Consider the following 12879-nt stretch of genomic DNA (forward strand, 5'->3'; position numbering starts at 1 on the left):
TACCTCAGACTCAAACCAGATTCATCCCAGACCCAGGCTCACCCAAAACTTGTGCTTTGTGATGTGACTGTTATTAGCTCCTACTGTCTGGAGTGAACACTGCATGTCTCTTGGAGGTTGAGCTGTGTTTTGGGGGACTTGAAATGGAGTACATTTACATTTTATGTATCTATATCTAGAATATGATATACACACTGTATATATATATTTTTTTTTACTGTAAGTTCTATAGGAATTGATGGCAGTTATCTTTTCATCATTCTATCACTGAATACTTCCACTACTTTTACTTCTGTACTTCTAATAAACAAGTATTGGAAGTAATCTCATTACGTACAGGTTTCCAAATCGACCAAGGCATAGAGTCAGGTATGTACATACAAATCACTTTGGAATGGCAATGGCAACACAATTTTTGTTGAAGTCTGATGTTTTCAGGCATTGCAGCATGAACTTTGCAACATCTGCTCTTGGGATTTTATGATCGCCCTTTGATGTAAATTGTCGTCCAATGTCAAATACCAGATCTTTTCCTGAAGGTGGGAGTAGGGGTGGAAAAAAAGAAAAGGAGAGGAATGGTCTTAATCATGAGTCAGATAAAAAAATAGCATTCCCAATTTATGTGCATTCAGCCTTAAAGAGAAATGACATCCAAAAATATAGTATGTGGATTGAGTGAATGCAGCAACATATCAGTGAAGTTTGAGAAAAATCAGACAATTCATAGAGAATGTGCATATCTCAGAGTTAAGTTTCTTAAGGTTATTTTTTTTTTTCTGTCTGCCATCACTGGATGACAAGATAACAACAGTTTGCCATATCACTGCAGAACAAAAATGATAATATTGTACAAAGAGAATTCAACAGATCAAATTGTTTATAAATAATCAATATTCTCTCAACTTGTGACTGACATGTCAGGAGTAATATTATTCCTCCACTTTCTGAAAGAGGCCCTAAATCAAGTGCTCCTGCATTTTGCTAGAAAAGCAAAAGTATTGTTTATGTTGAATTCCAAGCTATATTTTCTTTTACTGTTAAACCGGATTTTTTTTTTCTGTTCATAAAACTTTCAAAAGTATAACAAAATTCAACATAAATTATACTGTACGTGTATCTGTATTCTCTTGCATGATGGAACAGCACTTGATGCTAGCTCTTCGAGAAGGCTGGGGGATGGTAGTGTAAAGCACAATATTTTTGTGGCATGAAATTTTTGCAAATTGGAGCAGACAGCCTTTTTCACGGCATGCCATTTTTGTGAGTTGCCTCTGACATTCAAAGCATATAGTGTCAACGTCTTTCACATGCATTTTAATTTCGCGAATGTTGGCTCTCCTGAAATTCCTGAAATTAAAATGCATGTGCACAGTCCTCGTTTTACAGTATTACGTTAAACATATGTTAGTAACAGCTTTAAGAAATGTGTTATTTTCTATGAAAAATTAAATTTTGTGGAATTTTCTTTATATTTCTTACCATATTAAGAGGAGTATCAAATCATTGTGAACCGAAAGCACATTAATCAATTCAAGGCAACTGTTCAATTCTCTTTCTGCATCACACATACAGCACAATATTACGTCACTGCCAGTCCTATCTCATTTAAAGTCACACCATAAACTTGGTTTGTGTCTGCAGTGTTCTGCAGTGTTCAGCTGCAATCATCATGTAAGTCCTTATCAATACACATGCATGCTTCTAAACATGTGTCACTTGAAGTTAGACTCTATGCATACATGTACAAAGTGTACATACGCAGCCAAATGCTGCAACAAATTCTGCTATGTCACCCTGTGTTTCATGGGGACCACAAGTTTGTTTTTAATCAATGGTCTGAAGAAAGGTTAGAGTCACAGAAGAGTAATTTGAGGTTGGTAATTCCACTCAAGAGACGCCCCTGCCATATTAAAATTTGCAGCTGAGGGCCTTAGATAAAAAAAGGACAAGATTTGATAAATATTCTGATTGGTAATAAATGGTGTTTGTTCTGGATAGACAAACTCTGCCATTTACTCCAATATAAAGGGATAAGCAATTTAGCTCCATCAGATTGAACTTTGCCCATGATGAGCACTATTTTCCAGTATCACTGATAAAAGGTCAAGGGTAAACTTATTCCCCTACTGCAGTGAGGCCATAGATGCCAGTCATAAAAGGAGAAAATTTTGTAGGTAGTGTTGAAGATTGTGCACTCCTTCTGTGCAGCACACTAAAGCATTCCATAAGTTTTAACCTAGACAACCATAAACATCATCAAGGGAGAGAAGAATATAATGCTTCACACTTGAACAATACTTAAATGTCACTCAACAAACAATTCTTCTTTTCATCAAATCCATAATGCAGCACCCGCCATTTTGTATTATATGTATAAATCCTACTGGTTTTCTAAACAGATCCCTTGCAGTGAATTAAATTATTCGCCATGCTTTCCGTAAACCAAAATAACACCAAATAATAACTTTTACGTCAATATCCGCATTGGTCTTGTGCTGCCCTCCCAACAGTGACTGTAATGGGGGAAAGAGCTTGCAATGGCTATATTACCGACCCAAATATAATTTTTCATAATGTATTGTACTATGTTTAGATACAAGCCAATAGGGGTATTGTGCTGTAATGGCATAACCTCTCTGTTGGTAAGTAACATGTGCAACTCTCAAGATTCTGTGAACATTTTTATTTGACTCTTTTTGTGCCAAGGACTTTAGAAAGTGTGTACAATGCTATGCATGGGGGGGGGGGGGGTTCTGTATGGCAATCGACACTGCAAGAACACAAAGAGGTAATGTGATTGCACATAATACATACGAGTGAAAAAGTCTCAAGACATGCAAGTTGAGAGGGAAACATGACTTTGAGAGCTCTAAAACTCATTTCAAAGGACAGCATTTAGGTCATCATACAAGGGTAATAACTACTGTGGCAATATTTACACTAAACTTCGGACAGACGTTCCACTGTTAATTACTGGAACTGGGTCAAGCGAACCCCCCCCCCCCCCATCCCTCCACCCCCACTAAGTAAAGCTCTGTGGTATGTGTGTAAATCATTTACTCTCATTCTATCAATAAATCACAGTAATACAAGTTAATTGGAACAAATTTGGCTGTGAAAACCACCAGGAGATAGTGGTGTTTTGGATCAAGAGGCAAGAATTTTAGCTTCAGGTTTTAAAACAAAAGGATTGTCAAAATAATAGCTTTGAAAGTATTGGATATTTCATCAATTGTTTCTAAATGAAAAAAAAAAATAAAAAAGAAAAAAATGTCCTGTTTTTAAATCAGTGATCAAGAATACACCAAAAGAAACAATATGGAATGCATTGCAGCAACCTAATTCAACACTGCAGAAAATTGCACTATAAAGAATTACAGGCAGAGACTTGGGAGGTGCCTTTTGTACACTAATTCAGGAATCGTACTTTCAACTAATGTTACAAAAGAGCACTTTTCTTTCATTATTCTGAAAGTTTTTTGTTACAGCGGATGAAATAAAATACCTACATTATATATGTGACCCTGCACCTCAAAACAAACAAAAAGTCGCCAGACATGGATTTTTACTTAAGATCATATTCAGAAAGAGCAGACTTTAAGCTTTAAAATGATGTATAACTCAAATCAAATGGACTCTCCTATCCTATCTAAATATTGGACAGAAAGCACAAACTCAGGAAAAGTGTGAACTGAGAAAAGAGACTCTGAAGTACAGTGTCTATTCAAGCGCTTAATCTTTACCGAACCGTGCTGGCTGTGCGATGAATGGGACAAAAAACAGGAAGTAAACCACCAGAGTAACAACAATGAAGGGTTTATTAAATTAAACTGAAATTAAGCATGCCTCATAAACACATTCTGTCCATAAATAATACCAACTTTCAAAGCAATAGCACTATCCTTTCAAAAGTTATTAGAGTTGAAAGTGAAGAGTGTGGACAAGGTTTTTCAGAAATGAAAAAGGGATTCTAAAGACACACGTAATCAAACTATTCTACCAAAAATGTTCGAGAAAAACTGTTAAAAAACACACTTTCCTGCCCGTTTTATGATACCAAATTTTAGCATAATGTAAAAGAAGACCCGCTCTTTCAGAAAATATGAAAAAGTCAAGTTCGGCTAGGTTGACCCATTTCACTTAATATTTTCAGTCCTCACGCAAAATCAGTGTGTGCGACTTTATGTTCGTTTTGAGGTGCACAGTCACATATGAGGATAATTAAGATCTCTGGACCTGAATTTTAACTTTACTGCAATGGGACTTGCTACAAACGTGTTTGTTATAATTGGAGTGCACTATATCTTCGTAAAATGGGGGGGCTGCCAACTTCCGGTATACAGAATAACACACACACATACAGCGATAGCAGATAATAATTTTGGGACCTGAATTATACTTCACTAGTTTCATAATAGGACTTTGACACAACCATGTTCGTTATGGAATGGGAACGGACCATATCTTTGCGAGATGGGGTGCTTCCACTTGTAAAAAATGACACATATTTCCGCAGAGGCTGAGCATACCTGTACTTGCAGAGTTAGTGAGCTGAGGGGGTAGGACCATGGTGTAATCAATGTCCTGGCATTCGTCTTCAAGGTACTTGGCCATCACCGCCATGTCGTTGAGTGGCTTTGACAGCATCGGTCGTATCACCCAGCGGGCCATGCGGCCAGGATCATCATTGGGGTCAACTGCAAGCATCGACACAGACATTGGAACAACGGGATTCACAGTTTAATAGTTATGCTGTATGTCTCCCTTAGACACAACCAAAAAGGGGGGGGGGGGCATAGCGACCAGGGGGGGCGTTTCATGAAGCATTTTGTCCGACAAGTTGTCAGATAAATTGGGCTCTCAGCCAATCAGATGCAAGGTTTTTCAATAGCTTGTAACAGTTTGTCAGAAAAATATCTGACCAAAATGCTTCATGAAATACCCCCCAGAGCTTACAGCAGAAAGAAACCTGAACCCCGTTTCTTAATAAATTGATATGATAGCAACTCTTGCTAGAATGGCAATAGTCGTGGTAACAACAAGATTCCAGCTTCCTGATTGGCTGTTGCTATAGGAAGTTACCATTTCAACAAAAGTTGCTATCCTAGCATCTGTTATGAAATGGGGCCCTGATGTACTATAAAAACAATATAAACTATTACATTTATACCTGATATTTATACAAAACGCTGCAACAGTGCAAAGCACGTTGGTACATGTTACATGTATGATGAAACTTGTATGTACATGTATACTTATTACTATACAGTGTACATACATTACATCTGAATTCCATGCACTTTAGTATGTCGATGTATCACAGCAATGATACATGTCTTGAGTGAAACACATAACCTCTCAGAGAACCTGTCTATACCATCAACCTGTCCACAATGGCCACTCTTTTTGTCTCCCTTGGGTGACAGCTGTAGACTGATTTGACCGCATGCTCACCTTTGACATACCACGATGTGATGATGATGATGCGACTGACCTTGGCTGCCCGCATGGCTGGCACAATGGCCTTCATCGAGCCCGAGTAGATGGTGGTGGCCTGAGTGAGACTGTTCGACCCAAGGCACGACAGGACGGCATCGCAGCCATCTAGATGTGTCTGCAAAAACTCCATTGAGAAGATGTCGCCTTCCACAACCTGAAAGAATACAGACAAAAAAAAAAAAAAAAGGTTACACACCACCAAAGCATTGGCTTACACATCAACTCACTCACTGTTCCTAAATCCATTTTGGAAATGGGGACAGGAGAGGGTTGAGGAGGACTAGGGGAGGAGGAAGAGGAGGACCAGGAAAAGAAGGAGGGGAGGAAGAGGAAGAGGTGGAAGAGGAGGAGAAGGTAGCTAGAGGACATAGATGTAGCACTATGTGATCATTTCTAAAAATGGCTTCCTTAGTCATGTGACCATCAAATGTGGTTCTTGATTTGTACTGACTATTAAATAGTGTATACAGTGTAGGTCTGTATCCCAAAATCAAATTATTCTTATGGAATTTTTTTACAAATCATTCCTAACCAAATAGGCATGCTGGAGAAAGTTCAAAGAAGAGCTATTTGCTTTGTGTGTGGGACCTACTAATTAGCTACTAGTACGAGATGGTGGGAGCTAGTGGCTCGTGTCATGGCTATGAATGAGCATGACTATGAGAGGGAAAGTATTTGTCTCCCAACTCGAGAAGAAAAAAGAAAACATGCTCTCCTTGCCTCTGTCCATGGCATGAGGCAATAAACAACCATACTGCTATACTCATACCAGACCAAGTTACCTAAAAACAAACAAACAAACAAACAAACAAAAAACTGAGGCCAAGAACAACACGAAGCCGCCAGAATCAAAGCTTCATGAGACTCAGCTCTACCCTGGATGCCTATACAAATTCTCCATGTATACACAGTTTCTTCCCTTGAAGACAATTAGAGACTGGGATGGGATTAGACAAAAAGATCTGTGTGTCCGGAGGAGTCTTTTATTTTTTTGATATCATATCACTCTCCTCTGATCTGTGAACCTAGACGCAGTCTCCGCAGAACATACTATGTATACCCAATGACCAGATACAGACCGATCTTTCGGTCAAGGATGGGATGGACTCTCTCAGCACATCATTTGAACTAAACAATAGCGATGGGGCATAATATACCCTCTGTTGAGCAGTTCAAGACAGTCATACAGTAGAAGCTAATTTAACTTACATGTATCAATGGTAGAGACTTTTTTAACTTGCACAATGAGCATGCATATTAATTATTACACCTTACAGTAAAGACTAGTAAGAGTGCAAAGAACAAACTGCATCCACTGCACTGTAAAAAAACACCATGATGGTCGGGAATCTATGTCTACCACTAGTACAGTACCACAACCCGGCCCTGGCCATAATCCAATTGCTGAACATTTGCTGAACAAGCTTTGAGGAGCAGCACCGCAGTAGAACATAGAACACAGAAAACCCTTCATCCAACTCCGAACAAGACTAGTTACCCTCCCTATCCCTAGAGCAATTGTGTGCGCCAAGACGAAAGCGGGGACAATTTATAAAAATAAGTACGTTTAGATGAACTAATGGTAGACAGGCAAGCCACATGTACATTAGATTACTAATTTATTCATGACAGACTAGCCCGACCACACGCTGTAGTACGCTGTGCGAATCCTGTTGCGCTACTTACAGCGACTGGGCTGTGTATAGTTAATAACAGACAAGCCAGCTCATCACTGCAGACATGGATCATCAGTCAAGTCAGGGCCTCTAAACAAACATACAAGAGGGATAGCCTGTAGTGTAGGCTGTACTTGCACTCTTGCTTGTGCAGAAAAATTAAATTATCAACGCCCCCTTCCCTCCGGCCTCCCGGCACCGGGGCCCGGATGAATCCTTCATTATTGATGATTATTAACTGACGAATTTGAAACACTCTTGCTTTCAAATTTAGCAAAAATATTGCGCATAAACGGACTGATAGTGAACACTGCTGCTGGCACAGCTGCAGCATACGGTGACCCAGCCGAGATGGAGCCGACAACGACTTCAGCGTAGTGCTTCAGCGGCGCAGCGGCCCGGGGGTCCGGCCCGGGGGTCCGGCCCGGGTTTAACTACACGCAGCCGCTGTCGCAAAACGACAGCGGCTGCACCTCTATTCCTTCGCAGACGTTGTCATATTTCAGTGTGGTTGTGCGACTTCTTCATGAATATCTTTATTAATCGTGGAAAACTAAAATACAAGAAATTATCGTAATCTATGATAATCATTCAATAATCGGTATGCGATTTTTTGTTTAATTACGTCAAAAACTCACCGAAATCTGTGGCTGAAATCAGGTCTGTAAACGTCATTATTGCTTCACTCCTCATCTGCGTGTTATTTGAATGGCATTCACTCTCGTATACTACAACGTAGGTAGTCGGAGACGTACCTCTCCGACTACCTACACGATGTACGTTGTAGTGTACGAGAGTGAATGCCATTCAAATAACACGCAGATGAGGAGTGAAGCAATAAGGACGTTTACAGACCTGATTTCAGCCACAGATTTCGGTGAGTTTTTGACGTAATTAAACAAAAAATCGCATACCGATTATTGAATGATTATCATAGATTACGATAATTCCTTGCATTTTAGTTTTCCACGATTAATAAAGATATTCATGAAGGAGTCGCACAACCACACTGAAAAATGACAACGTCTGCGAAGGAATAGAGGTGCAGCCGCGTTTGTCGCGGCTGCGTGTAGTTAGCCCGGGTTATGCGATGCGTATGCCCAGACTGAACCGTGACCGTAGCGATAGAGGCACCCCCCTACCGTATGCCGAAATACTGTCACCTACAAACAGGTGTTGACCAAGTAGGACTCCTATGTCTAATTCCGCGAAAAAAAAAGAAAAAAAATTCTCATTTATAGTAATAAAATTTGCTGGGTCAGTTTTTCGCTTCTTTAGACAGAAGCGAAAAACTGACCCAGCAAATGTCATCATTGGCATTGCTATAACTGAGAAGTTTTTCGCGGAATTAGACATAAAGTTCGGCCTAAATTTACTTGTCGGTCAAAATACAGGTGGTGCTTGTTAGGCCTACCCCTCCCCTAGGGTAATCGTGTAGAAATGCAGTAGTAGTACTCTACTTACTTGCAGTTTTTCATGTTGAATCGAGCTCAGTTTAGCCGGATTCCTTACAACTGTGACAACTTCATGTCCTTCGTCTAAGGCCAATTTAACCAGTTCCAGCCCAGTATTCCCAGTTGATCCAAATATAGTTAGCTTCATGATTCTAGTATGTGAGGTGATCTCGGACAGGGCAGGGCTCAATGCCGGTGACGATCAGCTGTGGCTGTGTACTGCGCTGCTGCTGCCAGCACGTTACACATTACATCCTCTACACTTACGTAAGATGGTCAACAACGCTGCCGAGGAGCGCGCCAACTAGCTTTGAGCGGGTAAAGTTTTTTTTTTTTTTTTTTTTTTTTTTTTTTTTTTTTTTTTCATTGAGTTTTTATTGATCAAATTAACAAGATTACAAAGATATCACAACAAAATTCGAAATGATAAAAATATTACTAATAATAAATAATAATAAAAAATTAAGTCAAAAAAATGAAGAGAATCAAAGCAAAGCAGCATAGAATAAAGTCAATAAGAATGTTGTACATATGCAATGGTACAGTCATAAACAATAATATCGCTTCAATATGTTAAGTTCAGAGTGTTCACCGCAATAACATACCTTTACATCATATGTCAAATCTCCATTTACGGAAATGAAGTACAAGTTTTCCATTCTTATTAGCAATGCGATACTCAAGATCTTTACATGTTTTTAAATACACCTTAAATCCTTGAAATGAGGGTTGGTTACCTCTGAATTTACACAAATAAATATAATATTTCAAGATAAGGAAAATATAAGTTATAAATTTATCATCTTTAAACCCGAAAAATTTTTCAAAAACGGAGGGGTTATAATTTTTCTTAGTGTTTTGATTTATTACATTAATTATGTCATCCCAAACTTTTTTTACGTGCTGACACTCAATAAATATGTGAATAACAGTTTCTGGTAATCTCTGACAGAATGTGCAGTTGGGGGAGTCCTTCCTTTTGATTTTGTGCAAAAAATCATTTAATGCTATAACTCTATGATATAGCTTGAAATAAAAGGAACGAACTCGAGCGTCAATAGAACTTTTAAAATTTCTCAGATGGATGTTATCCCACAATTCTGAATCTGGATTTAACGACAGGTCTTTCCAAAAACAAATTTGTTTTGCTGGAGCACAGTCCTCTGACATAATTGAGTAAACATATTTCGGAACTTTCTTTGCTAAACATAAGTTATTTACTATCGTGTCAAAAATTTCATTATGATCCCAATTTGATACAGTTAACCATGTTTGAGGAATATTGCTCATTAAAAAATTAAATTTTCTCCTTCCTGTGGGCGAAATACCGAAATCAAGAATAAGTTCTTCAAAAAGTTTGCTTCCAGGGAGTGGTGAATCTAAAAGATCACTGACAAAGACTATACCTCTATCAAACCACTCTTGATAAAAAAAGAATCGCTTTGACTTGGATCTAATATTTCTGTTAAACCATAAACATTGACATGATCCTAAATCTGAAAATTTCACACCAAACTCCTTATTTACTGCTTTCTCCCTGAAAAAATACCAAGTTCTAATAGAATCGGATAATTGAGAGCATGGTAACTTATTCAAAACAGATTCAGGTACATGAGATTTCCATAAAATATCATTCATCTGATTAAAATCTTCTAATACTGAAAGTTCAATTACCTTCCATAAACTACTGTAATTTTTGTCCAAAAGAAGTTTGACCCAAGCCATTTTCTGTGACATGGCAAAAACATATGGATCGATCATTCGTAGCCCACCCGAAGCGAAATCATTACAAACATATTTTCTTTTTACTCTATCTCTTCCACCACTCCAAATAAATCTATAAAATATTCTGTCTAACTCTTTGAAAAAATTTTTTGGGATCTTTATACATAATACTGAAAAAAGATACAACAGTTGAGGTAATAGTAAGGTTTTAACCACACAAATCTTTCCAATTAAGGATAATTTTCTGACGCGCCAACAGTTTAGGGTCGCTTCTATAGATTTCAATTTAGGTTTGTAGTTAAGAGCAAAAACTTTGCTGACATCTAGTGAAAAAACAACTCCAAGGGTTTTGAAAGTATCTGTTTTCCAAATAAGACCATTTTCAGAGTATGGATTTATTTGAGAGCCTCTTTTAGCACCAACCCAAATTGCCTCCGACTTAGATATATTTAATTTACAACCAGAACATACTGCAAAATTTTCAAGCAAATCAAACAAATGATCAAAAGAACTGAGTGAGCCATCTAAAAAACATGTGGAATCGTCTGCTAACAATGATATTTTCACTTCTTTTCCTTCTACAGGAATACCTTTGATATCATTATTTTGTCTTACAGCTAAAGCCATTGTTTCTATAACTAATAAAAACAAATATGGAGAAATAGGACAACCTTGAAAGATTCCTCTTTCCATCACAACAGGTTTAGTAAAAAATCCATTATTTACAACATAACTCTTTCGGCTGGAATAAAGAGTTTTAATCCAGTCAACAAATTTATCCCCAAAATTAAATCGTTTTAGAACTTTTAATAAATATTCATGGTTGACACTATCGAATGCTTTTTGTATATCTAAGAGGAGAATGGCACCAGGGATGTCATGACTTTCTGTATATTCTAATAAATCCATAATCAGTCTAATATTATTTCCAATATTTCGTCCCTTTAAAAAACCAGATTGGTCCGAGTGAATAAGTTCATTAATGCAGTTTTTCAATCGATTTGCCAAAAGCTTTGCCAAAATTTTATAATCCACAGTCAACAATGATATGGGCCTATAGTTTTTTAAATACATCTGGTCTTTATCTTTCTTCGGGAGAAGAGTAATAATACCGTTTCGTTGTGATGAAGACAAAAGCCCACTGTCCAATGAAAAATTAAATGAATCCAGTAACAAGTCAGAAATATCAGGCCAGAAAACTACATAAAACTCCACCGGTAAACCATCATATCCTGGAGTTTTATTGTGTTTCATTGAGGTGAGTGTTTCATATATTTCTTTTTTAGAGAAAGGTTGTTCCAAAAACAATTTATCATTTTCTTCTAATTTGGGTATTTCAAGAGAGTCTAAAAAAATATCTGTGCTGTTGTTGTCTTGTCCTTCTTGATTTTTATACAAATTCTGATAAAAATTATGAATTTCTTCTAATATATTCTTATGGTTAGATATCATTTCATCATCAAAATTTTTTATTCTATGAATGGTTTTTTTCTCCCCATGCCTTTTCTCTAAATTACAAAAATATTTGGAACTTTTTTCTCCTTCTTCAATCCAACGCATTCTTGAGCGGATAATAAGGCCCTGAGTTTCATATTCTAAAATTTTATTTAAATCAGCTTTCAAATGTTCAAGGCGTTCAATAAACACAACATTGTCAGGATCATTATTTATATGCATGTTAATATCATCTATCTCTCTAAACAACTTATTTTTAGTGGCATTCCTTTCTTTCTTTTTCCTGGCACCGTACTCTATGCAAACACCTGTTATTGTACATTTAAGAGCATCCCACATAATATTAGGATTACACTGACTATCTTTATTATCAATTCTAAAATCTTTTATCTTTTCTTTAATCAGTTTCACAAATTCAGCATCATTATGTAAATAATTACAATTAAGTTTCCAAAAACCAGGTCCTTTCTTTGGTTGATCATCCTTAAAATTCAAAGTAACCACAGAGTGATCTGATTGAATCCCTGAGATGATTTTTGATTGCAAACAGTTATTAACAAAGTTGTCTGAAACAAGAATAAAATCTAATCGGGATAGGACCTTTGGGTTTATTTGATGCCTGGTATATTGTTTTAAATTTGGATGAAAATGTCTCCAAATATCACACAAATTGTATTCTACTATCAAAGTTTGAATAATTTCACTAACTTTTGTGTTTGAATGTCTTTGTTTGGCTCCTCGGTAATCTTGAGGGCCCAACACAGCATTAAAGTCACCAGCACATATCAATGATGTATAATTAAATTGTTCTACTTTAGCAAAAACTTCAAGGAAAAAATCAGAGTCATCATTATTAGGTCCATATATATTAACAAGTAAGAGAGATAAACCATTAATAGTGACATTATTAATCAAAAATCTCCCATTTGGATCAGAATATGAAGAATGAGTTACTGGTGAAACATGATTGCGAATCAAAATAGCAACACCACGACTATTGGAAGTATGACTCGAAAACCATGCATGTTCCCCCCATTGCTGTTTCCAAAATTTTTCATCTTCAACAGAGG

The 12879-nt window shown here is 37.2% G+C and overlaps 2 protein-coding genes across 2 annotated transcripts; both read right to left on the reverse strand.

Annotated features, from left to right (window-relative positions):
* Window positions 1-384: 384 nt before the first annotated feature.
* LOC140230128 (flavin reductase (NADPH)-like) lies at window positions 385-8787 on the reverse strand. The gene is made up of 4 exons (XM_072310324.1): window positions 8640-8787; window positions 5455-5653; window positions 4530-4697; window positions 385-533 (listed from the first exon to the last, which is right to left on the reverse strand). Exons 1-4 carry the CDS (start codon window positions 8775-8777, stop codon window positions 385-387), a joined length of 654 nt encoding a protein of 217 aa, XP_072166425.1. The 5' UTR covers window positions 8778-8787.
* A 241-nt stretch (window positions 8788-9028) lies between these two features.
* On the reverse strand, window positions 9029-11134 carry LOC140229968 (uncharacterized). Its single transcript, XM_072310166.1, has one exon. The coding sequence runs from the start codon at window positions 11045-11047 to the stop codon at window positions 9242-9244; it is 1806 nt and encodes a 601-aa protein (XP_072166267.1). The 5' UTR covers window positions 11048-11134; the 3' UTR covers window positions 9029-9241.
* Window positions 11135-12879: the final 1745 nt, after the last annotated feature.

Source organism: Diadema setosum, chromosome 6 (genome assembly GCF_964275005.1).
Source record: "Diadema setosum chromosome 6, eeDiaSeto1, whole genome shotgun sequence".
Taxonomy (NCBI): domain Eukaryota; kingdom Metazoa; phylum Echinodermata; class Echinoidea; order Diadematoida; family Diadematidae; genus Diadema; species Diadema setosum.